The sequence below is a fragment of the Camelus dromedarius genome, chromosome 31, assembly GCF_036321535.1.
Source record: "Camelus dromedarius isolate mCamDro1 chromosome 31, mCamDro1.pat, whole genome shotgun sequence".
In the NCBI taxonomy this organism is placed as follows: domain Eukaryota; kingdom Metazoa; phylum Chordata; class Mammalia; order Artiodactyla; family Camelidae; genus Camelus; species Camelus dromedarius.
In genome coordinates, this window is record NC_087466.1 from 11509367 (window position 1) to 11534400 (window position 25034).

A 25034-nucleotide genomic window follows, 5' to 3' on the forward strand; every position below is an offset into this window, starting at 1 on the left:
ATTTATTATATAACAATGTCAACATTAACACCAAGACAGGGAACGACTCCAACTACGCAGTGGGATAAAACACTCCATGAGGCAAGACTCTGGAGAAAAGAAGGAATCAGGGAGGACATCTGGAGTTGATGTGAACGTGGCTGGTTGATGAGTATGGTGGTCGTGGGGGATGGATGGAAGGCTGTGGGGAACTCGTTTCCTCTCATTGGTTTTTTAAGTTTGGAGACAAAACAAAGTCACATTTTTTGAATTGTGGTTTCAAGCTACTGATCACATCAGTGTCTGGGGATCGCAAGTGCAGACGTGAACACGGGGTGAAATGACACATCTCGTCCGTGGGGTTCTCTCTGCGACTGTCTCTCTCCCTCTCTCCCCTGTCCCTTGAGCCCATGTCGGCGAAGAGGCAGGCCTCACCTTAGGTGTTCTCGTTCCACTCTGGAACCATGCCGACCCCGTGCACGGCGGAGTGGTACTGATGCGGGGACAGGGTCCTTGGCACGCCGTGAGAGTACAGGAATTCTGAGGCCTGAAGGCTGCCCGGGGACTGGAGGCCAGTCTGAGGCCCACACTGCCTGACCACAGGCTGGTGGGCCACGGAGGTCTGGTGCTGGAACATCCCCTCCCCGAGCTGCGGGGAGCCGTGGTTGGCCATGCCGGCCAGCCGGGGGACCAGGGGCCCCGAGGTGAAGTGAGCAGAGAAGTGCTGGTAGGGGAGCCGGTCCATGGGCTGCACGGTGGTGACGGTGCAGCTGCTGTAGGAAGGCATGCTGGGCCAGGTGTTGCAGCTAATGTCCTCCAGGCTGGGCACCGGCTCGCTGGGCGGCGCCGAGCTGGCGTACATGCAGGCCTGCCTCTGGGCTGACTCTGTCCTGTAGGAGGCCCCCAGGCCCTGCTGCGGGGGGTAGCCGGCGCGGTAGAAGGGGTCCTCTTCGCTGGGCGACGTCTCCATGTAGGGCTTCTTGTAGGGGTGCTCTGTGGTGGAACATTCTTCATCTGCTAAGACAGGAGGAGAGACACCAATGAGGCCAGGACCAGGCGTCCCACAGCCAAAGGCAGAGACAGCCATTTGGCCCAAGGCCTAAAGAATTAAATCTGGGAGACAGTGAGCTCCAACCTCCAGTCTGATCAAAGGTCTTACATAGCTGATTAATAGTGGAGCTAGGGTAAGAATCCTAGGAAGCAAATGACAGAGTTTCTGCTCTTCAGTACCGTGCTAGGCAGAAAGGCATGCCAAAAAGATGTGTGCAACGGATGGAAGGAAGGATGGACAAATGGATACGTGGATGGGAACGCGAGTGAGTCCCCAGTCCCTTTCCTGATGGCTTATGTAAACAAGGACCCAGTTAGTATCGGTTGGTACCAACCAATGTGTTGCTATTTCCTTGCTGATAAATGGGGGGAGGGCTGTAACAGCTAAGACCCTGGGCGACGGAGTTCTAAGCAAAGAGTTTGACCTTTCTGAGCTCAGTTTCTTCATCTGTAAAATGGAAAGGGTAATACTTGGAGAAAGGGAATTGTTGACAAAGAAATGGGAAAATATAGATTAAGCGCTTGGTCCACAGCTTGGTACAAGGAAGTAATAAATAGCATTTATTATTATTATGATGATGATGATGATGATGATGATGATGATGATCATCATCATCATCATCATCATCATCTTTTCTCCTCCCCAGCACATAAATTCCATGATGGCAGGACATTATCTGCATTACCCATCACTATGTTCCCAGAAGCCAGGACATACCTAGCGACGAAAATCTTAACAGCATCAACAGTAACAGTAAAAACAAACCCATACAGAGTCCGCTCTGCCTGGCACTGCTCTAAGTGCTTTCCATAACGTTACACGTTTAATCTTCACAACAACCCCAGCAGGCAGGTTCTCTTAGCAACTCATTTTACAGATGAGAGAAAGGAGACACACGGAGATTAAGAAATTTGCCCGTGGTCTCACAGGGCTGATCGACAGTGGAGCTAGGATTAGACTCCAGGTAATCGAATGACAAACTCTCTGCTGTTCAGTATCGTGCTAGACAGAAAGACGTGCAAGAAATACTTGTGCAATGGAAGGAAGGATGGATGGACAAGTGGATACATGGAGGGGAGCTTGAGTGAATCCCCAATCCTTTCCCGTAAACAAGCCTTATGTAAACAAGGACTCAGTTAGCATCTGTTGAGTTGGTACCAATTCGTATGTCACTGTTTCCCTCCTGAGCTAGTCACTTGCCTTCTATAGGCACTAATTAATCCCTAGTGTAGAGCAGGGGACATAGTTCCATCTCTGAAAAAGGGTCTTCCATAGCCACTTTGGGGTCACTGACCCCTCTGGGGACCAACAAAAGTGCTTGGTTCTCTCCTAGGAAAATACACTGAAACACGAAGTTTTGAGAACTGTATGAATATACCAAAGTGATGCCGACAAATTCAGGGGCTCAAAGGCTCCCTAAAATCCAGACCCCAGGTTAAGAAGTTGGGACTAGCAGGGCATCTGCCATCTCTGGGACTCATTTTTATCATGTCTGAATCAGAGTTAGCGATACTTACCTCACTGGGCAGTGAAGAAATAAAACCGAGCATGTAAATTTCCTGATATCCATCACCCAGGGCAGCCCTTGTTGCCAGGGTAACACCGCCTGTGTCACGGCGGACCTCATCTATAATAACACAGCTCCAGGTGTTTCCTTCAGGGGAAGCAGTACATGGGAATTTCTGCCAAGGTGTAAACCTCACACAGATTCGTTCCTTGGCTGGAGTTTTACCCGCCCCACCCCCCGATCAACTGGAGATTTTCTTTCTTCACTTCCAATCTTCTTCTAGTGAATAACATTAAGAACTATACCTGTCTTTGGGGAGTGTGAAGGAAAATGAAACACTGGGATGTTCCCAAAACTGTGACCACTGTGATGGCTGACAGTATCAGAGCAAGACACGGGACTGAATAAGGGACAAAATAAGAGCCATCATTTATAAGGCACCTACTAAGTGACCTGACTCTAATCTCACAGTCATTCCCATCTCAGAGAGGCAGAAACTGAAGTCAGAGAAGGGACCTGCTCCAGGTCAGGCAGGTGGGAAGGAGTGGAGGCTGGAATCAAAGCCAGGTCTGATTCACTCCACCTCCCACCCCTCGCTTCCAACTCTCTGGATTCCTAACATCCAACGCCACTCACCCAGTCATCCCACAGACACTGGCTGAGCCCCTCCCAAGTGCCAAGGACTGTGCCAGGCGCTGGCCAGTGGGCAGGTGTGGTCCTGCTGGTGCACATCCCTGGCCCCTCTCCTTAGCATCTGTTGAGTAGCGGGGAGGGAGGGAGGCGGACACTTTGTGAATAGCAGGTGCTCCTTGGATGTAAAGTTCCAAGTGAGCCCATCTTCCCACAGTCAGTCCTACGGCTTCACACCGGCTTATAAAGCAACTCCCCATTCCGGTCGGGTAGCTTGGGTGTGAGTCTCACCAAAGACCTCCACTTGCATCATTGTCTGAGTGACACCCCCATGTGAAAAAAAAAATCTCTCCAAATAACACATATCTAGGCTAGCATCGTACCCACCCAACAGCAAGCAGACTTATTTTTAGCTAGACTCTTTCTGGGACTCATCTGGGACCCACAGGACGCCCAAACACGGGTCCAAAAAAAAAGTGAAAAATGTAGTCATTCTTCCAGGTGCTCTGTCCACATCATGCCAACCATCCAGATGTTTGAAGACATCCAGATGAGCAGGTGGCCACATTTTTCACCTTTTAACTGGGCGTTACGTTTTGTTTTGGGTTTGTTTTTTTTTGTTTTTTTTTTTTGACGTCTTAAAGACATTGCTACACTCAACTTTTTGTTTGTTTGTCTGTCCTCGTCACCTCCTCCCTTGATTCCTTCCCCCCATCCTTCTTTCCATCCACCCCTCCCCCCCGGATCCATAAATCTGAATGTTTCCATTGTTGCTGGAATCGTAACCTTTGGGTTTTCCATTTAACCAGGGTGTTCCCCCCCTTTTCAATAATAGAAAGTACAGCTGCAGGGTACCCTTGGCAAGAGAAAAAAAAAAAAACAAGGCAAACTAACCATTCCCCAGTTTCTGATCCCCTTCCAGATTTGTTACAAGTTAAAAAGGAAGAATAATATGAAAAAGGCCAGAACACATTTTGGAAAATCGTAAAATTACACATTCCAGTCTTTAATACCCGCAAAGATCTGATGCAGAATCCTAAGAAAAACTCAGGGCTGGCTAATTGATGAAAACAGGACCTGGGCATTCTCAAGGGCCCTTGGCCCTCCTCACATTGTAAAGAAAGGGATCCTTCAAAGCAAGGATCCGAATTTCATGTCGGTTGTGATAGATGCTTAGGGTGTAATTTCTGCTCAATTTGGTGATGGTTTGGTTTCTTTCTTTTTATTGGGAGCCTGATAACTGATCAACAGCAAAGACCTCTGTCCCGAGTGAGTCATATTTATCTCAAGGGTCAAGTTCTTGATGAAATGAGTCCACAGGCTCAGTTTTCTCAGTTTTAGAAAGTTATCAGAGTGTACGTCAGATGTCCCAAACCCAACTGGAGCCTCCTGAATAACAGTAAAGCTCTTCCTGATTCTGACCACCAATCACCACACCACACTGTGAAAAACCCTGGTGCCTTGCATTTTTCTAGATGCTGCAGATTCCAGATAAAGTGGCTTTAAGGATGAATCCAGAACGCAGATCTTCAGGGCACAGAGTTGTCTCTGACTCTCACTGCCTATGTGACCTGGGGCAAACCACTGGACCATTCTGATCTCAGTTCTTGATTGTACTTGGGGATAACACCTTAATTAAGATAAGAACAGTGCAGTCTAGTTTCTGTGTTATCTTCCCTTTACACAAAGTAAGTGTTCAAATCTTCTCTGCTCAAGTAACGAGGGTCTACTCTCTCTCCCCTCCTAGACGATTAGATAGATGGCTCTGTGAAGGTTGCCCGGTACTTAAAGGCATTTGGGTGGGTGGGTGCCAGAGCTGGAAAACTATCAGAGCTGCTTTCAAATCACTGATCTCGTTGAGCCAACATTGTCATCATTCCCAGACGGGGCATCTCCCTTGCTGATGCGTTCATTCTAGCAAAAGACCGTTGTGGAGTTTTCACAGAAAGAGACCCTGGAGGCAGAAGGGTGAGCAGCCACTCCTTGGCTGAGTGACCTTCAGCAAGTGAGGCGTAGAGCAGTAATTCAGACCTCTGACGCCCCAGACGGTGATCTTTCTGATCGACAACCCCAGCCTTTCAGCTTTCATGAAACCCAGTATGTTCAGAGAACATAAAAAGGTAGTAACCTTGACCCTGATGGATGGATGCATGGATGGATGATGGGTGGATAGATGGATGCCTGTGTGTGTCTTTGTCCCCATTCTGTTAGCTCTTAGCTTAAAGTAAAAAGAACTGGGGTGATATCGTGGGAAGATCAAAAGACTCTGGTTCAGATCTCACTTAGCCGCTATCTGAAACCATTAAATTTATTTACTTGCTTATAATCTGTCTCCCCCAGCGAGGGTACAAGTTCCATGGGAACAGAGACCGTGACCATCTTGCTCTCCCCTTATCTTAAGCATGCAGCGCAGCGCCCAGGACAAAGTTAAGTGCGCAACCAATATTTATTTGATGAATGCAGCCCAGATCTGCCACTCACCAGCCACATAACCTTGGGAATCTAACCCAAGCTCTTAGCCCTCTATCTGCCCCCTGCAAAGCGGGGATGAGGGCATCTCCCGTGGCTCAAAGACTGCAGTGAGCATCCCGAGAAGGAAAGGATGATGGAATTGCTTTGAAAACGGCATAGACTGAGAAATTGCAAACACCTTTGCTATATCCAGTTACCACCCCCTCTCCTGTCTCTGCCTTCCCTGTCAGGATCTAGTGCAGAAAATGACTTTGCTAAAATCTTTATTTGGGTTTCCAATGGCGGGGAGAGTTGTCAGGGTGGGAGGGAGAAAGACAGACAGACAAGTGCTCTCCCAGGCCCTGGGGTCCTGGGTTTGATTGAGTGGCGTTGATAAAAGACCTTCCCAGCTTTTCTGGCTCTATCCATCGGGAGAGATAGCTTGGAGACAGCTGGGTCCAAACATAAGGGGCCCTCTGGCCTGCCTGGCCCTTTGACATTTCATTGGGGCTGCCTCCTAGGCTCGTTGGAAAGGAGACAGACAATGAAGGGAAGTCAGATAGTGGGGCAGGCAGGGGCTGGGGCGGGGGTTGGGGGGGGGAAGCCACCCATGGAGTTATCACTTAACGGGAATCCCAAACTGGAAGGAAACCTCGGCTGATTCCTTATCACTTTACAATGGAGGCTGATGATGAATTGCTTTCTTTTTTCGTCTCCGAGGCAGGCAGGCAGGACAGATGGGGCTTGCCTGGGATGTTCTCCATCCCTGGGAGCTCCCTCTTGGGGGTGGAGGGTGGAGAGAAGATCAGAGGTTTTTGCAAAAGTGAGCGCACAGACCTCACTATGAAACTGAGGTGAAACAGCCCACTAGCTGGGTGACACTGGGCACGGTACTCAATGTCGGGCCTCAGTTTCCGCCTCTGTGAAAGCAGGGCAATTCCTCACCTTGTTATCTGCAACCAGGCACAACGCCCCGATTCCACCCACACCTCAGGGTCTTCTCCCCACACCTCAGTCAGAGCCACCATCATCTCACACCTCAGAGCCTGCAAAAGCCTCTCAAAAGGGCCCACACATCCATCTAGTCCTCCTATATCACAGCAAAGTGACTGCTTCAAAGCAAAACCCGAATCACACCACTCACGGGTTTAAGCCCCTCCAATGGCTGCCCGTCCAAACTCCTCAAAACAGCTTAACGCTGGCTGGCGTCCCGCTGGTCCCTGCCTTTCTGAACAGCCTCATTGCCCAGCACCTTCCCCTGGTCTGTGCTGCAGTCACTCCGGCCTTTTGTTCACACCCCCAGCAGGGGTGGGACTCCCCATCTTCCAAGGAGCTGTGCACACACTCTTCTCTACCCCTGGACACCCCCTCAGCTCCTTGCTTCTCCATCCAATTCCCACTCTCAGCTGAAATTCTCCCCGGATGTCCCCTCCTGGTCCGATACCCCACTTTGAACTCTGTTAGCATGCTGCACATCTGCCTTATCCCATCTGATCACCATTTCATCAAACAATTCTATAATTAGCCCTGTATTGTCCCAGCTGCTTGCAACAGTGTGGGTTTCACCAGGGCGGGGCAGCGGCATCTGGCTGAGTTCATGGAGCAGGTACCGGGCACTGTCTTCGGTGCTCTGCCTGGATTATCTCATTTCATCTCACAACAACCCTGCAGGGGAGGTGCTATGGTTATCCCCATTTTGCAGAAAAGGCAGCTGAGGCTCAGAAAGCTGAAGCAAGTTCCCCACAATCAAACTGCTGGAAAGTGTCAGCCGCCGGGACGCACAGCAACGGACCAGCCGCTGACTCCAGCTTCCCCAGGGGCCAGCTCAGGTTGATCCTGAGTTCACTCGAGCTGCTCACATCACTCAAAGAGGTGCATGAGCCTTGCACTCAAAGCCTCCCCTCTGCATCCCCCACGAGTGCATTTACAAGAATGCTGCTGTGAACATCGAACCTAAAACAGTGCCCTGATTTCTTTTAACTTCTTCCTCCTCTTCTTTTGGTCTGGCATTAATTTAATCGAAAGAGCTCTCTAATTCGAAACTGGTGAGCGCTTAATCAGCCTGTTTGACCCAGTCTCAAGATCAGATCTCTAGCGGAGGATAAAATTTGGAGACTGTAGCTCATAAGCAAAGGCATGAACAGGCGGAGACAGAGAGGGTGGTCGTCCAGGGCCCAGGCAGAGTCTGCAGACCCAGCCTAGGTTCAAATTCTGCCTTCAAGAACCATCAGGACATGATTTTCCCTTTGTGAGCCTCAGTTTCCCCATTTGTAAAGTGGGTTCATAAGAGCACCTACTTAATAGTGTTTTAGAAAGGGCTGTGGTCCAGAACCTGGGCAGGCCACCCTTAAATATAATATAAAACAGAATCTTTGTGCAGGGAACCTGTGCTCCCTGGGACATTCTTAACCCCTGCTTGTGCCTGAGGAGGCGGACAAGCTTGCAGGCATCTGGTTTCCAGCCCATCTGGCAGCCAACGTGCTGGGAGTCAGGCCAGGGGGGCCTGCTGGGGTGATATTGCTCAGGCCTTCGCCATCCAAGGAGCTTGGATGGGCTTCAGGTAAGGCTGAAAAGCTCAGTCTCACCCAGGTCAGCTCCCCAGCCCCAGGCTTGGACCAATGACAGCTCTTCCCTCCTCTGAAAGGCGATTTTGGTAAATGTCAAATAGTCAGGCTGTGTTCCTTTCCTCATGTAACCCCAGACCCAGAGAAAGGCGCCAAAGCCTCCTTCACCATGGATTCTGGATAGTGAGCTGATTTTTTTTTTTTTTTTTAAAGAAGTTCCAGGCACTGAGCACTGCACTTTCAAAGGCATCGTGTTGGCTCCTGGGGCTGTGAGGTCCACTAGGCCACTCAGAATGACTAAGATTTGGGTCTGCTGGAGCAGAATAGTGGCGACTTATCAAGTCACCGTGATAAACACTCGACAAGCAGGATTTCATGACACTCAGCCCAAACCTTCAAGGCAGGTCTGATCATGAGCCCAAGTCAGTAGGTGCTTTTTAGTGAGGGTTCGAGGAGTTTGCTAAGTAACTTGCCCCTAAAGGGAGGATTCATCTCACCTGTCTGACTCTGGAGACGACAGGAGTAAGCACTGGGGTCCGTGGTCCCCTCCCCTCGCATCCATTTTCCCAAGCTCCACCCCCACCCCACCCCAGACGAGCAGTCTTCTCTTGGCTTCGTCCTGGCACTCACTTTCTGGAGGGTTACCTGCTATTTATTCTATCGCAGCGGCCATTCACTGGGTGCTCACCAAGCACCCACTGCTGCAGGGGACTTAGCACCATTTACAAAGTGAGAAACTGAGGCACGGAGGGGCGAGGACACCCGCCTGAGGTCACGTCACGCAGGAAGCTGGTGGCAGGGCTGAGACTCAAATCTGCGTTTCTCTGGCCTCGCAGCCCACGTCAACCCCTTCAACTCTTGACTCGGAAAACGTGCTAACAGAAATTTACTTCCTTCACCTCCCCTTTGGACTTGGGTAACTTAGGAAAGTCATCCATTTCTCATCCAGCAAAGAAAATTATGGAGTGTCCTGGACCAGCTTGGTGGACTTAAAGAGGGATATGCAGGAGGGAAAATCAGATGCGATTTTCTTTTCTCCCCTACCTTCCCCTCCCTTTTTTGGGGGGGTGGGGGTGGGGGGAGGTGTTGATTTGATCTGGAAAAGGAAAGAACCAAGAATCCGCCTGGGAGAAACCCTGCACATGAACTAGAGAAGCACAGCCAGCGACAAGGAGGTTCCCTGCAATGTGGCTTATAATACAGCTGGGACACTCCCTGACCACTGGCAGAAGTGGCAACAGAAACCCTGCTTCACCTTTTTGGGGAAATAATTTCCTCTTCAGCAGCTAGAAAAAAAAAATGAGGCCACTCTAGGTTCAAGAAAAGATACCTACAATGTATTCTGAAGTTTTAAAAAAAAAATGCAAGTTGCAAAACACATATAGTATGATATCAGCTGTTAAAAGTTACAGCAAAACTCATTGTATTTGTATGCACCCATGTGTGTCAACAAATAAATGGGTCAGGACATTTCAAATAAGTTTTCCCCAAAGAAGGGGCTAGAACCTGGGGAAGATGTGTCAAAGGAATCTTTAGGTTTACCAGAATGGTTTGAATCTCTTATAATCTCTACATAATTTTGTATTGGCTACATTAAAAAAAAAACACACACATGTAGTTATGTGTCCTTTTTTTTTTCAAGGAAAGGCAGCAAGAAGTAAAATGGCAAGTTGAGCAGGGCTGTCAAACTCACCTTTCCTCTTGGTGCAATGGTAAATTTGGCCGTGCTCCTGGGGCAGCGGGTACGGGTTGGGTGGGGGCAGGAGGTCCTGGGAGGGGCCGGACACACCATTCTCACACTGGTACTGGGACCCCAAGTTGGATGAGGTGGAGAGAGCTCGAGGCTCACTGCTGAAAGGACTGTGGTTGGAAGCCACTTTCTGTCTCACTGTGCTCCTGGGAACCACGGGATATTCTTTACTGAAAGAGAGAAGATACGAAATAATATCGATCAGTGGCCTGATATAGGTCCTCCCACTGGCCGAACCACAGGGTCAAAGAATCCCACCAGAAAAATCACAGAATAAGAAACAGAGGGGATCTTTGATGAATGAGACGATCTAGGTATACTCAAGTGCATCCTATGCCACGGACATAAATATTGAGTCATCATTTTTTCATGCCTTATACATTAGGCAAGTAGGTTTATGAATATAGATGTGCAGAAATATAAATGAGCACCCCCCCCAGTTCAGAACACCTCTTAATAACCAATAAATACATATGGCAGTTGAACTATTTCAGTCTATTCTAGATGTCTTTGAATTTCCTAATTCAAAAGCTGAAGAGCAGAGAAGTCACTTAGACTTAACTTCTGCGTCTCCATCTTTAAAATGGGGTTGAGGTCTTTGCCCAACGTTAGTAATGAATGATGGCTGACCACCTAGGATAGCCACGTAACATCCTAGGCTACCCTAATCTGGAGAGTTTGCTGCTGGTGCCTTAGAATTTCCTTTTGAGCTGCTGGACTTGTCACCACTGACATCATACTTAACTTCTCCCTGCCTTGTTTTTCCCATCTCTGAAAGAGGAACAATAAAAAATTCCCAGTCCAAAGGGTTGTTGAGAGAAGAAATGAGTTAGCACACGTGAACAACTTAGAACAGTACTTGGCACACAGAGTGCTCCACAAGTAACAGCCATGGGCATGACTGTCACAGTTTTGGGGCGACAGAGTGAGAGAGAGAGAAAAGGGAGAAAGACAGAAGAGCAAGGACAAGAGATAGAAAACAGAGCACTGGATCTAAGATCCACAGGGCAGATCCACATTCAGGTCCCATCCCCATCACTCACAGACCTCTGGACCACAATCTTCTGCACCTCAGTTTATGATGCCATACGTACAGCATCCTCCAAAGTGACCAAAATCTGGTCCCTCACACTCTTAGGATCGGTCCTCCACATTCCCTTACCTTCAGCTTTCAGACCAGGTATTCCTTTTTTTTTTTTTTTCCTCATGAGAACTTGGGAAATTCACCAGAAACCTCTCCTGGAAAGGAGGGAAGTGGTGCTGAGCATCACCAACATCCCAAAAGGAAACCAGGTGGGTGGAGGAGGGATCAGAGTGAGAGTTTGCAGAGGAGCTGAGAGGAGAGATGGCTCAAAGATAAAAGGGAGAATTGAGAGGAGCATCCAGGTGGATAAGAGAATGCCTTGACCCATAACATTCCCACATCCAAGGGGGATGGGAAGGGGGCTGCCAATGTTTGAGATGAGGAAAGGAAAGGAAAATGAGTGTGTATATGTCCATGAATGACTGAAAAATTGTGCTGAACACTGGAATTTGACACATTGTAAAATGATTATAAATCAATAAAAAATGTTAAAAAAAAAAAAAGGAAAGGAAATCTTGAACAGGAGAGTTAACTATTACAGTGCAGGCTGATGGAAGGGTGATCTGCCACATCCTTTCTGGAAGGCAATTTGACAGTATCCTTTTTTAAAATCTACAATAATGTGGTCTCAGCAATCCCATGAACATGAATTTTCCTAAGAAGCTGTTTAGGTGAGTGCCCAAAGCCATATGTATGAGGATTTTCTCTGCTGCATTGTCTATAACAAGGACAACAACTAGAAACGATTTAAACGTTCTCAATAATGGTTGAGTAAACATTGGCAGAGCTAAATGGTGGAATATTATGCAACCTTTAAAAAGAAGGAGAAAACTGTATGTGTACAAATTCAGAAATCTGTGCAAGAGGTAAGACATAACATGATCTAAATTATGAAATGATTACCAGTGGTTCCCTCCAGGAGCTGGGGTTATGGGAAAGCTTTTCGGTCACTCATTACTTTTTGCAAGTGTGCATTGCTTGACTCTTTTCACAGTGAGCATTTATGAAGTTTATATGAATATTTCTACATTGAAAATAATAATTATTATTATAATGGAGCAGGAGGACTAGATTAGGGGAATACACCCACAAGTAAAGGAAGTGCTTACAGCTGCCTGGAGAGACATGTGACCCTCCAGGGTCTCCACTCATCTTCCCCATGTCCCTCACCCACCACATCTCCTTGGGTGACAAAAGACAATGGAAACAGGGTTGAGAGCCACAGGGGAAACCCCGCTTGGCTGGAAAGCAAAATCAAAATGAAGATGAAGATATACTCAAAGATCCCCACTGCATTTCCCCCCAGGAGGCGACCCTGGGAGTGGGAGGGGCAGGACGGGATTTGAGTCTGATCCCAAGTCACCTGTGGATTCAGAAAAGCTGCTATATCTGGGGAAACGTCCATTCTTCACACAACCCCCAGAAACGAGTCCTCCACCCCCGCCCCCCACACACCGAGTCTGTAGCGCACACAGCCCCATGTCCTTGTCAATTCTGAGAGCTCAGATAAAGCAGGTCAGCTAGCTAGGCCTCAGTCATCACATCTGCAAAATGGGGAAAATACAGAGATGGTTTGGAGAAGCCAGAGCAGCCTGCCCTGTGTCCCCCAGACAGCTGCCCTTCCCTGATCACCCACCAGACTCTGATTTTCACTTGAATTTCTAAGAATCAGCGAACAGTGGGAAGCATAAAGGTGTTCGATTCAGGAAAGTATGACTTCTATGCCAGACCTACCGTCTACTAGCTGTGTGATCTTGGACAAGGCACCTAACCTCTCTGAGCCTGCTATCGCCCATGATTGTTGAAAATATCCAACAACGCACTCCAGTTACAAAATGACTCGTGCTTTCAGCTCATAAAAATCTCTCGGGAGGAAGCAGTTCCATAAGCCTGTCTCCTTCACTTGGAGGTCTTCACTCTGGGGAAACTTGAGGGTGTAAACTTGGATTTTTTTAAATGACATCTTTATTTTCAATAATCTTGAACTGGAATTTAGTATTTCTTTCTTGTCATGGCCGTAGGCAACAAGCCACAGCTGTATTAGCAGCCCTAGTGACTGCCACCCACAAAAACAAAGTAACTTCACATCCTGTGGTCCACGTCTCCAGATACCACGATGCTCACGGCGACTTCAAAATTACAGTCATTCTCCACCTATTACTTAAGACAGTCGTAGAGGGTGTATATTACTATATTGCCACTTAGAAAATATTTGGACAACTGCATTTTAATATAATCGGTTTCCTTTGCAATCTGTGCACCTAATTTTATACATTTAATCATATTATTCTGAAAAGGAATTCAGAAGTTTCACTAGACTTGCCAGAGAAGCCCATGGACCGAGACAGAGAGAGAACCCCTCCCTAGAGGAAATAGGTATCAGGAAATCCCGAACTGAGCTGTGATTTTTTGCCATGAACCACTTATTCTTTGATTTATTCCATTTTTAAAATTAATTCTTTACGCAAATAAGATTGGCCTCCCTCTGAGCAAGAATATTCGTGAAACTAGGAATTCGTGGTGGTAGTTGACAGTTCCTTTGATGCAGTGAAAATCCTTCCCTATTAAAATCCAAGAGCATCTCCCATACAAAGAGCACTACACCCAGCACATTCTGAAGGATGCTGCATCAACCCTCTTCATCCCATCTGTGACCCTGTGGGTTGAGTACTGCTTTGGTCCCCATTTTACAGATTAGAAAACTGAGGCCCCGGGAAGATTAAGTAACTTGCCCAGGGTCACAGAGCTAGAAAGAGAAATGACCAGAATTCAAACCCAACAGTCCCCTAATCACTTCTAGACAGTCTGCAAATTACTTCTTTCAGTGTTTAAAGTATAATATGTTTTTAGGGGTGAATGGCTTCAGGGCCAAGACTCCTCTTCCACTTCTCCCCCCACCCCCACCCCAGGGGTGTGACCATCTCCACCCTGGGGCCCCTGCCTTTGTTTGTCATGTGAAAACACATCAGAGTAACCAGGCAGGGGACAGCAGAGTGTCAGCCAAGTTTCCACGAGGCTACGACACCCAGGGGTCTCCTAGCCCAGCTTTCTTGTGGTCTGTGCCATCTCAGAACCAAAGCTGGAGCCACCCTGAGCAGTTCCAGCACTCAGAATCTCTCCCTGGGGCCAGGAGGCTGAAAGGAATGAAACCAGCTTTGTAGGCCTCGCTCGGAGGCTGAAGCTACGTAACGGAAAAAAAAAAAGAAGAAGAAGAAGAAGAAATTATAATAATAATAAAACATTAAAGTTGTTGAACGTCGCTGGTAATTCTATTTAGGACGTGCTTGATTTAAGTACTGGGCTGTCAGGGATCCAATAAGAAGGGGAAAATCTCTTTTGGTTTTGATATTCTTCATGGGGACAGTTATTTTCTCTTAATTAAAGAAAATAACTCTTAAAAAATGTTGGCTGAAGGAATTTACAAGAAAATGTATCAATGGACTCCGTGGAATTCTCCCTTCAGGCACTGCCGAATTGCAAGGTTACTCTCTGGAACGGCCAAATGCTGCTTTTGATTACCAACACTCACAGAAGTGGGAAACCCTATTATCCCCAAAACCACTGCTCCTCACAGTTTCTTTCTCTCCAGGGGGCTTGAAGCATCACCATCCCCACCACCTGAGATGCAACATCCCCAAATCCATCTGACAGGTGTCAGGAGAGAGTCACAGGAGAGGGGAGTGGCTTCTCCATCAGTGTGGGATTAACAGACACAAAGAGAAGAAAATGGTAGCAGCAAACAACACTGGGGTAATCTTCCCCAGGTTCATCGATGGACCCATCAAAGGAACTCAGTGGGTGGCCATCCAGCCAAAGTCTCCAAAGTCCCTGTGATGAGAAGATAAACTGTTTTCCTCTCCAGCATCACTGAAGAATCCAGAGTCCCAGAGAATTATAGTGAAAGTTGAAAAACCCTTGTGCATCTGGGAAGAGAGGCCAGCGACTAAGGGCTTTTTTTTCATCGTCATCACCACCACCATCATTATCATCACCATCTCACCATCCTCACCAGTCTCACCCTCATCTTCCTTCTCCTCATTCACATTGTCCTGTCCGTGTCTCCTTGTGTTCCAGCCACTGTGCTGGTTGACTTACATGCTTTCCCTCATTTGATCCTGGCAAGAATCCTATTCCATCAGTACGATTAGGTTTACTTGCAGACATGGAGAAAATGAGGCTCAGAGAGGTTAAGCAACCTGCCCCAGATCTCTCAGCCAAGAAGAGGTAAATCTGGGCTGCCTCCCGGGGTCAGAACTATTTCAAAGCTCTTGACGACTTACACTTGGTAATAGGGAATTGCTGCCTTCACACCACCACTTGGGCGACACCCCCATTCTGTCACATGGAGCATCCTCGGCGATGACAGAGTTGGATATTGGATACCGGGCCGTGGCAACCTCTACCAGTCAAACCGTCAATCGGTCCTGCTGTTTGGGGGGCCTTTCATTTTACCAAATGTCAAATCCCACTGCTCCCCACTGTATCAGCCCCACGGCCGTGGACACGCTCTGCCCAGTCGGAACACCCACCGGGGTCTTCCTGTCAGGGCCGCAGACCAGCTTCTCCCCGGCTCCGCCCCCTCTCACATTCTGTTCCACGTGAGCGGATGCAATGAATGACGCCATTGTCGCCGGGTCTGGGTTGTAAAACGTTACAAGGGAATATTGAAATCCACGGCCAAACGGCCCCGCCGCCTGCCGCCAGCTAACGAACGCCCCGGAGAATGTTTTCCACTGCAGCCGACTGAATCGGCCTTTTCACGGGAGCAGGTGGCAGGGGTGCTGGGGTGCTGGGGTGCTGGCGGCTGTCCGTTGTCGCCCCACCACCTCCACCACCCCGGCGATGCTTACTTAATTTCTGACAGCCTTTCTCAAACAACAAAAGCCTCGCGCCGGGGCAAGGCAGGGGACTATAAAATCTCCGTTCTCGGGGAACACGTGCCTCCTCTCGCTAGCACGCTGATCTGTGATTAAAATGAAAAGCGGGGGTGGACAGAGCACAATCCCATGAGAGCCTTCTTGATTTATTAACTTTCTAATACGCTTGGGGAAGTTATTCTGATCTAACGCGCGTGGACACTCCAGGGACTGGGGGCAGCTCACCCCAGGCAGGATTTAACTCTGCAAATAACCATCGCTCTCTCCTTCCCATCTACAGAGTGCTTCGCAACCAGTTTATTACTCCGTTCACATCACACCAGCCAGCTGGAGAAAAGCAAGGTGAATGCTGCCTATTCCATCGCGCTGGTGAGACCAGGGGCGACACAAAGAAGTGACATGAATGTCCCACCGTTGATTCAGCCAGGGCTGTATGATTTGAGGGACACCGAGGAACTTAAAGACGCCTCCCGCTCCGGCTGTGAGCACCCACCGCTTGCGGCAACGCTGGTTTGAGATCTTGGGGTTCCCTTACGAAATCTCTGCCTTAGTGAATATCAGAGTGGGGGTTTCAAGTTGCAGCTCTGAAGTCAGCTAACCTATAGCTTTAAGAAATCAGAATATTGATTGTTTCTGGTGGGGAGGTGGAGGAGGAATTAACTGGGAAGGGACCTGAGGGAACGTTCTAGGGTGAAGAAATGTTCTATATTATTATAGGAGCCTGGGTTTCACGGGTATGTGCTTTTGCCAAAAAGTGAATGGTGCACTTAAGATTTGTGCATTTTACTGTATGGAAATTTTACCTCAAAGAGAGAATCATGAACAAAAATTGAATCCTAGCTAATGGCATGCAGGCTGAAGTCTACAAGGGTGAAACGTACTCATGTCTGCAACTGAGTTTGAAATGCATCAAAAAAATTAGATGGATGGATTGGTGGGTGGATAGATGGATGGATGGACAGATTGGTTGTTGGATGTAGCACAGAGCAAATACACAGCAAAATATTAACTGTAAAACCTAATCAGTGGGTGTATGGGTGCTAACTGTACAATTCTGCCCTGTTTTCTGTATGGCTTACATTTTTCATAGTGCGTGGAGGTGCACTCCAGGTTCTCCTGATGTTCAGCCAAAGTTGAGCACCAAATAAAGAAAAGGATTCTTTTTTATAAAACAGCCCAGCACGTGGGCTCTATTTCCAGAAAAATAAGGTCACGCATAATCTGCATGTCTTGGCTCCTCCTGCAGGGCCAAGGGGATTATCCAGGTGTGACCAGGGGAACCCTTCCATCAGGTAAGTTGTTAAAGGGCAGTTTCTGACCCTCTCCCTAAAGCCACTGATTCAGCACCTTTGAGGGTGAGACCCAGGAATCCACTTTTTTAACAAGCCTCCTATGCCTCAGCTAATTATCTGCCCAAAGGCTGAGAAATGCTGCTTAAGCAAGAATGAGTGAGTGATCTGCCCACGGACACTGTCCCTGAAGAGCTGGGGCAGGGGGTGGGAGAGGACACTGTTGCAGAAGACTGGAAAAAGTTCAATGATGATGGATAAGAAGGACAACCATGACCCAAGAGGGGACCCTCTTGGGACAAACCATTTCACAATGTGGGGTGGCTCAGCCTCCCAAACATAACCGCCTTCTGGTTTTACATAAATTCACACTTTCCAGGGGAAGCCACCAAAAGTACAGCGAGAAGTGGGGAGTTCATGCCATCTCCACATTGTTGTCCTGGAAATCACTCACTAGTTGGGCATTCCCCTTACCTTCAACGACACAAATGAGAACATAAGAGCGCTCACCTTCCTTTTGAAAAATGACTATTTGAGGTTAGGCACTGAACAGTCATTTAAAATCAGGAAGGAAGGGGTGGGAAAAGGAGGGACAGTTCCAATAGAAGGATTTTAACCTTTTAAAGGTCCCGGACACCATGAATCCCCTAAGATTGTACGAATTTTTTTTTCTATTAATGTAGAGTGAGTTTTCCAGACTTCCTTGCTTAAGCGGATTTTCAAAAGGAATCTTAGATTCTAATTAAGAAGCCCGACCCTAAAGGAAGAAGACAGAAGAGATGACAGAACACTACAGAGACAAGGGGGTGGGTGGGGGAGAATGGTCAGTTCCTAATGAGGGTGGGTAGAGACGTCCATGGCCTGGGGCTGATAAAACCAACCTACTCATTTTACCTGGGACATCCCAGGCTCCAAGCTTTCCTATCTGTTCTGTGGTTGGGGGACTCAACATCCAAGCCCGCCCATCAGAGACTCCAGGTATCCCAGCTCCAGAGACCACTTCCTGCCAAGACACGGGGAGCCCATCATGAAGCCCTCTGAAGCCACCACAGCTGCACTCTGCTACCCTAGTCACGCTCCACAAATGCTGCGTTTGCTGGAAAGACCAGGCATTGCTCGCTGCGTGTGAAATAAAGCAAGAAGCGCTGGGGGGAGCACTTTGCTGCAGCTCGTTCCTATTCTGGGGTTTGTCTGTCCTTCCAAGAGGACCAGCAGCAGCCTTGAGGGGAGAACGGGGGACTCTCTCCATCCTGAAGAAACCAAGCTCACAGCCAGGCCTCTGCACTCGGACTGGCTATGTGGCCCGGGGCAAGTCAACTTGCTTCACAAGAACCCAGATCCCATCTCAACATCTAACACAATCCAGCATCACCCTGGTCCGGGGACCGGCGCCAGGCGCCCCTGCGCAGCCTGAAGCAGTGTTAAAACATGTGGGAACACTCTTTGTCTCTCCTTCCACCTAGAGGAGGGTTCCCTGCCCCTCCTCCCAGAATCTGGGTCTTCCTTAATGAGTCCCAGTCAACCAAGGAGATGCAGCAGGAGAGACACTACCTGCTTCCAAGATCGAGTGAGCAAAAGTCCCGTGCTTCCAGCTGGTTCTCCGGGGGCAGCCTGCCACCACGGAGGGAGTCTGACCCCCCTGAGTCTGCCACGCTGGGCAGGACACCTGCACACGCTCCAGCGGGCGACCCTGATGGGCTCCCAGCCAAAAGCCAGCATCAACCACCAGTCGTGGGGGTGTGCCAGCCTGGACGTCCAAGCCCGTCAGGCCTTCAGATACCCGCCGCCCCCACCAACACCTGACCGCCAGCAGCAACTGCCCAGATGCAGCCTTCCCAAATTCCCAACCTGTGGACTTACTTCCCAACATCATGAACTTGTCCAAAGTGCTTCCCCGGGACTCCCGCTTTGCCCCACACACAGTGATAACAGGGGATGCCTGATCTTTCCAGAGGAATAGGATTTATGGAGCATTCCTGAGGGCTAGCAGGTTGCAACTGGATGAAACTGGGAGCACTGGGAGCTCATCATGGAATGACTGAGGGTGCCTGGTACTTCCCGCCCCTTTAGCGGGCTGCAGCTCCATCGGAAGCTCGGCGCCAGAGCTCTGGTTGCCCTGGATTTAGTCTCACACACACAGAGCTGATGGCATAGCTCTGAGCCCGGGGCTCCTCGGCCAGTCCACGTGAAATTTAGGAGTAATCTGTTTCATGGCAATAGTAATTAGGACACACGCATTACCTCATTTCATCCGTGCCACGACCCCGGAGGTAGGTTCTATAATTATCTCCCATTTTACTGACGAGGCGCTGGAAGCTCAGAGGACAAGGGGAGCCCCGGAGCTACTCAGTGCAGCAGCCCGGACCCCCACTCCAGAGCCATCTGTGGGCCCTGCCCCTCCCTCAGTGGGTTGATTCACTTTTGTGTCCCCAGCCCTTGCATAGAGAGGGCACTTCATAAAAAAGCAGCAGATCAAAAACTGAATAAATAAATGACTCTCCGGGGCTCAGTTTCCCCTTCTGCAAAAGAGGGAAGCTTGGACCAGATGCTGCCTCCTGTGACCACTCCTCCCTCCAGACCCCCATGCTTCCAGGGACAGCCCTTCTGACAGTGTCACCTGTCAGTGAGCCACGCCAGCTGGCTTTCAGAGATCTTCAGAATCTCACCCGTCCTCTGGAGCCCAAGACTTGTAGATCCCTGTCCACTTCTCCGATCCAACCCAGAAAACCCTTCTTCCCAACAGAGTCAAATTGTATTCAGCCTGCAACGCCTGGCTCCCATCCTCTCCAGAAAGGCACCCTCCCCACTCCCTGGTGGCCCTGGCCTTGGCCCCGCCAGCCCCTTTGACTCCTAAGAAGTTCAGAACTGGTCTGAACACATCTTCAAGATGGAAGCAAAGTTCAAAGGAAGCAACGTTCTATGAAAGACCAGGGCCGAGAGCATTTCCAACAGCAGGGAAGCTCCCACGCTTTCTCAATAGAATGAGAATTCAGGTGTATTCCCAGACTTCTGTCATTTATGTATCACCTTGACAATGTTCGCCAGATCTTTCTACCATCTCTCCTGCTTCTCAATCATTTCTCGTAAATAATCAGCCTGAACACTTCTTTCTCCCTCCTTCCCCATCTCCTTTCCTTTTTTCCTTCCTTCCTTAGAACTTCATCTCATTTGAAGCCTATGAAATCCATCTGATGGGCCTCCGTGTCTGCACGCCCTCCAAAGTTATCTCCTCTGTCACCAGGGTCAGGGTACCGCAATTCGGGAAATATTGGTTTTGAGGATAAGACGTTTTTAAGCCACAGATTAACCTTTTGAAATAACCTGGGCACATATTTTAATCAGCCGGCTAGAGGCCGGCTTTGCAAATGGTTTTATTTTCTTCTCTGTGATTTGCCATCACTTCCTCGGGTTCATGGTAAGCAGTTATTACTTCTGTAACTAGAAACCATAAATAAATGTTGGAAAATAACGGAGACACCATCTGCATTTTCCAAACACGGATTACTTGGAGAAGAGAGAGAGTGGGGTGAGTGCCCAGACATTTGCCAAGCTAATCCAAAAGTTATTTATGTGGAATCACTGCGCGTCAGTGCTCAGCCCTGCATCAGCCCACCCCTCGCCCTCCGTGCGACTGTCAGAATTAGAGGAAATTTCATTCCTCCTGCTTGGCTCCCTGAGCCAGCTGTCACCGGGTGTGTGGGGGACAGGAAACAGGATGACAAGATTAACAGGGAGCCTGCCGTTCCAGCCGGGCTGTTATCAGGGCCGTCTCCGGAGAACCATCTTCCCCACTTGTCACTACCTACTGCGACCTGGGAGCTGGGACCACAGCCCAGGAGAAGAAACTCTGAACAAGGACAGAACTGGGAGTCACGAGGAATGTTTCCCCAAATCAGATCATTTTTTTGAGCGTGGGCTATAGGCACTCTACAGGCATTTTCTCATGAAACTCTTCTAAGAACCCTAGAAAGTGGAGGCGCTATTTGTTCATGCCCATTTCACAGATGAGGAGGCTGAGGCTCCGTGAGCTTAACTCACTGGCCCAGGGTCACACACTGATAAATGTGGAGCAAGGATGGAACTGAGATTTGTCTGACTCCAAAGCCTTCCACTGCTTCACTGCCTCTCCTCCCCAGGGCCCCTCTCCAGAGAGCCAGACAGATGATCCTGTCCACTCTCCCCACCTGGTGAGTGGTCAGTTCAGCCCTCTTGGTCCCAGTGTAACTCCTAACTTGGCCACAAAGACACACATGGCTCTTGGGCTGAGAGTTCTGATCCAATATGGTAATCACAGGACCTACTGATGACCAAGCACCCTTCCTCCCCTCCGTCCCCAAGTGCCTACCCAGGAATGACACCTTGTCCAACCTCAGTGAATCGACTAGGGGATGGAAAGGGCAGCCAGTCCAGACCAAAGGAGAGTCCCCTGCCTAAAAGCTCACCAGCTCTGTTGTCCAGGGCTTTAGGAGCGAGTCTCCAGGACTGCTGACATTTGAGCCCCTGAACACTTGGACTTGACCGCCTGTCTCTCCTTCGATGTCCATCATCTGTCCAAACATTGGCTTCCCAAGTGCAGGGCCCTGGCCTGACGCAGGAAAGCAGTGAGGGCTCCTGGGAATAGACTCAACCCGGACGATGCAAGCCGGGCCCAGGGGAGCTTCCTGGAGGAAGGAATATCTACAAGAAGACCTCAGTGATGGCAGGAGATGGCCACGTGACGGGGGACGAGGGGACGGAGACTGAGGCAGACTACACCTGCTGTTCAAAGGGCCGAAAATCACGGCAAGAAGACAGATTTGGAGCAGCTCCTTCAGCAGGATTGAGAGGGAGAGGGGGACACAGGTGAGGAACCAAGCTGGGGGCGTGGCCAGGCCGGGTAGGGAGGGCGTGGTCAACCACGCAAAGGACTCGGGACCTTTCCCTGAGGGCACCTGGAAGCCTGGGAGTTCCAGGCTGTGAAGTAAGCGTGTCTGATTTACGTTTTACAAAGATGTGACTGGCAGCCGCCTAGAGAATGTCTGGGAGGGGAACAGAGCTGAAGTCAGGTCTAAGTGGGCTGGGAGGCTGTGGCGGGGCGAGGATGCTGGTGGCTGGAATAGGCAGCCTGGAAGAAGAAAGGAGGCGAATTCCGATACAGGTTAAGAAGGTAGAATTCACAGAACCTGGAGACTAGTTAAGTCTGAAGGGATAATTTGCAACACCTTAAATCCATGATCCCACAAGTTCTTGAACTTGTGGGAAGGAGGGACGATGTGGGCGGATGCATAAAACCCTTTGGTTTTAGGCTGCAACGGGGTAGCTTCCATCCAGTCCCTCCCTGCACAGCCTGGACCCTAACCTGCAGGAGGACCGGGTCAAGATTTTGTCCATCAACAGCTAAGCTCCCACAATGACAGATGACCCTCATCAGAATGGGATGGGGGTTTGGACACTGTTGAAATTAAAACCTGGCACCCCAGGCCCAGGGCTGAAAATAGTTTGGCCTCTTTCAGCTTTCCCTGAGATTTGTGGTTCCCTTTTCCACCGACCGTAGGCTAAACCCAACTCCACTTTCAAAATGTAGACACTCAAAGCCAAAAATGTTTTTAAATGATAATTTAAGAACTTAGTTTCTCCACATAAAAGCGTCTTACAAATCCACAATCATGAAAGAAACCAGTTATGAATGCGGGAATTCATAGGAGCGTGGGGTACGTGTCGCACCTGAAGATAATAGCATATTTATTTTTTAAAAGTATGCAAAATTAGATCTAGTAAGCCTGCTATCTACGAATAATTTCCATGGCATGTATTTCTAAACCCAACGTTAAAACCACAAAGCCGCGGACTTTCTCTCCCTCTCTCTCTCTGTCTCTCTCAGATCTCTTGTCCTCCTTTGAATGAGTATGTCTGTCCGTCTACTCAGCGTTCCCTGTTCGTGTCTTCCAGCAAGGATAAGGGAAAGCTTCCTAAACGACCTCGTTTTATTTTGAAACACTAAACCCAACGAAAGGGGGAGGGAAAAAATGTCTTGGTCAAAGGGATCAAGATGTATTTCTAATTCTCTTGCCATATGGTAAGTTATTCTGGGAGCCTATGGAGAGGTAGAGAGAATGTTTAACAAAACTGGCGATGCTTGTACAAGCCTTTCAAATCAGACCAAATTCCCACTCTGTACATTCGCTCCAACCCCTTCTATTCATCATATCAGCGACTGAGACCACAGGATATGTAAAAATACCGAGCAATTTTTATCACCAGCTTCCAATCCCCGCCCCCTCTCCCCACCGTGCCTTGGATATCAAGTTTGTCTGTATATAACCCCCTCTCTCCACCGTGCCTTGTGTCAAGTTTGTCTGTATTATAACCCCCAGGAAATCAAGCCATTAACTTCCCTTTCATTGACCAAGAGCTGTTGCCAAAAGGAAAATCATTCATCGGCTGTGACTTATGGGAAGAAAGGGAGAGAGGACTTCACTCGAGGGAGGGAGACAGCAGAGAAAGCGGAAAAAGTTGTAGCTTTTGTTCCCGAGGCAGATGGAGACCGCCTGAATCCCTCGGACACGCTCCCCACCCCCGGAAGATACGCCCTCCAGGTTGCCTGCGAGAGGAAACCACAGCTGAGGGTTATCAGAGTCAGGTTGAAGAGGCTCTCCTTTTTCTCGGTGGTGAGCGGGGTCCCATTTCTCTGTGCCTGCTCCTCTGTGGTCAGGAAGGCAGGAGGGTGCTGCTGGCTCACCTGGGCGATGTGGGGAGGCAGGAGAGGATGCAGAGGGGGACGGAGCCCAGGAATCTGCTTTCTTACCTCTGCATTCTAGACATTCTGTGCAGCTCCATGTCATCGCTGCCCCGGAATCCTTTGGCGAAGGGGTTATTCTCAATCTTTAACTGGGTGATCTGAAGGAAGAGAAGAGAGAGTTGGTTTTCACGGGATTGCTACAAGACTACCTGAGGCTCGGCTAATAATAAATGTCATGGAAACGCAGCCTTGGGCAATCCAAAGAAGCAAATTAAGCCAGTCGCGTCAACGGGGACCCACCACTTCATTTGAGGGAAGGCTTTGGAAAAATGTCCTCCATCAGACTGCTTTTAAAAGGGGGAAAAAACCTGGTTTCAGTTTGCCTATTAATTGGACACATACTCTGCATCATTCTGGCCCGGTTGGCTTTTTTTTTTTTAATCTTAGCATTTTGTGTTTCAGACACAATGTAAGCCTCAACCCTTGGTCCCCACCCTTCTTCCCTTTGGAAAATTGTACAGGTTGACACAATGTCAACTTCCCGTAGTGTGACAGCCCCCATTTGGAATGACTTGATCATTGCTTTCAAAATCCTCCCATGCCTCTATAATAGCCTATAATGGAAAAGAATCTGAAAAAGAATATATATATATATTACTGAATCACTTTGCTGTACACCTGAAACTAACACAACATTGTAAATCAACCATACTTCAATCAAAACCAAAAATAAAAAACAAAAAACAAGCCAAAAACACAAAATCCTATTATGCCTCACTTCACATCCATTTCATAGTATCGCAGGTACAGTTGGCTAGCTCCGGTGGAAAATGGTGTCTAATTAAACACCCACGTACGGAATTATAACATTTATGACAGCTACTGAACAAGTCCAAACCTCTTTAAGTGTCCAGGCAAGAAAGAGAGAGCCCTCTTCTTAGAAATTTCTGTTGCAATGTAGAAAACTTGGTGATAGACCAGGGTCTCTGGTTCAAGGTCCAGAATTTTCTTGTCAACCATCAACACAGATTCTGTTAGCATGAGTGTAGAGTAGCAGATCTAGGTTAAAAAGTGCATGGAGTTTGCTAGAAGTATTCCCTAAAAGCTGTGTGTAAACTGAACTTTTATGTATCA

General features: G+C 48.6%; 1 protein-coding gene across 1 annotated transcript in view; it reads right to left on the reverse strand.

Moving 5' to 3' along the window:
- Window positions 1–338: 338 nt before the first annotated feature.
- Window positions 339–25034, reverse strand: part of TBX5 (T-box transcription factor 5) — a 43346-nt gene continuing 18650 nt past the window's right edge. The window contains exons 7-9 of the mRNA XM_010998674.3: window positions 23967–24058; window positions 9876–10102; window positions 339–993 (exon numbers count right to left, since the gene is read on the reverse strand). Of these exons, the coding sequence (XP_010996976.2) occupies window positions 416–993; window positions 9876–10102; window positions 23967–24058 (897 nt within the window). The 3' untranslated portion in view covers window positions 339–415. The remainder of the gene's footprint in view (window positions 994–9875; window positions 10103–23966; window positions 24059–25034) is intronic.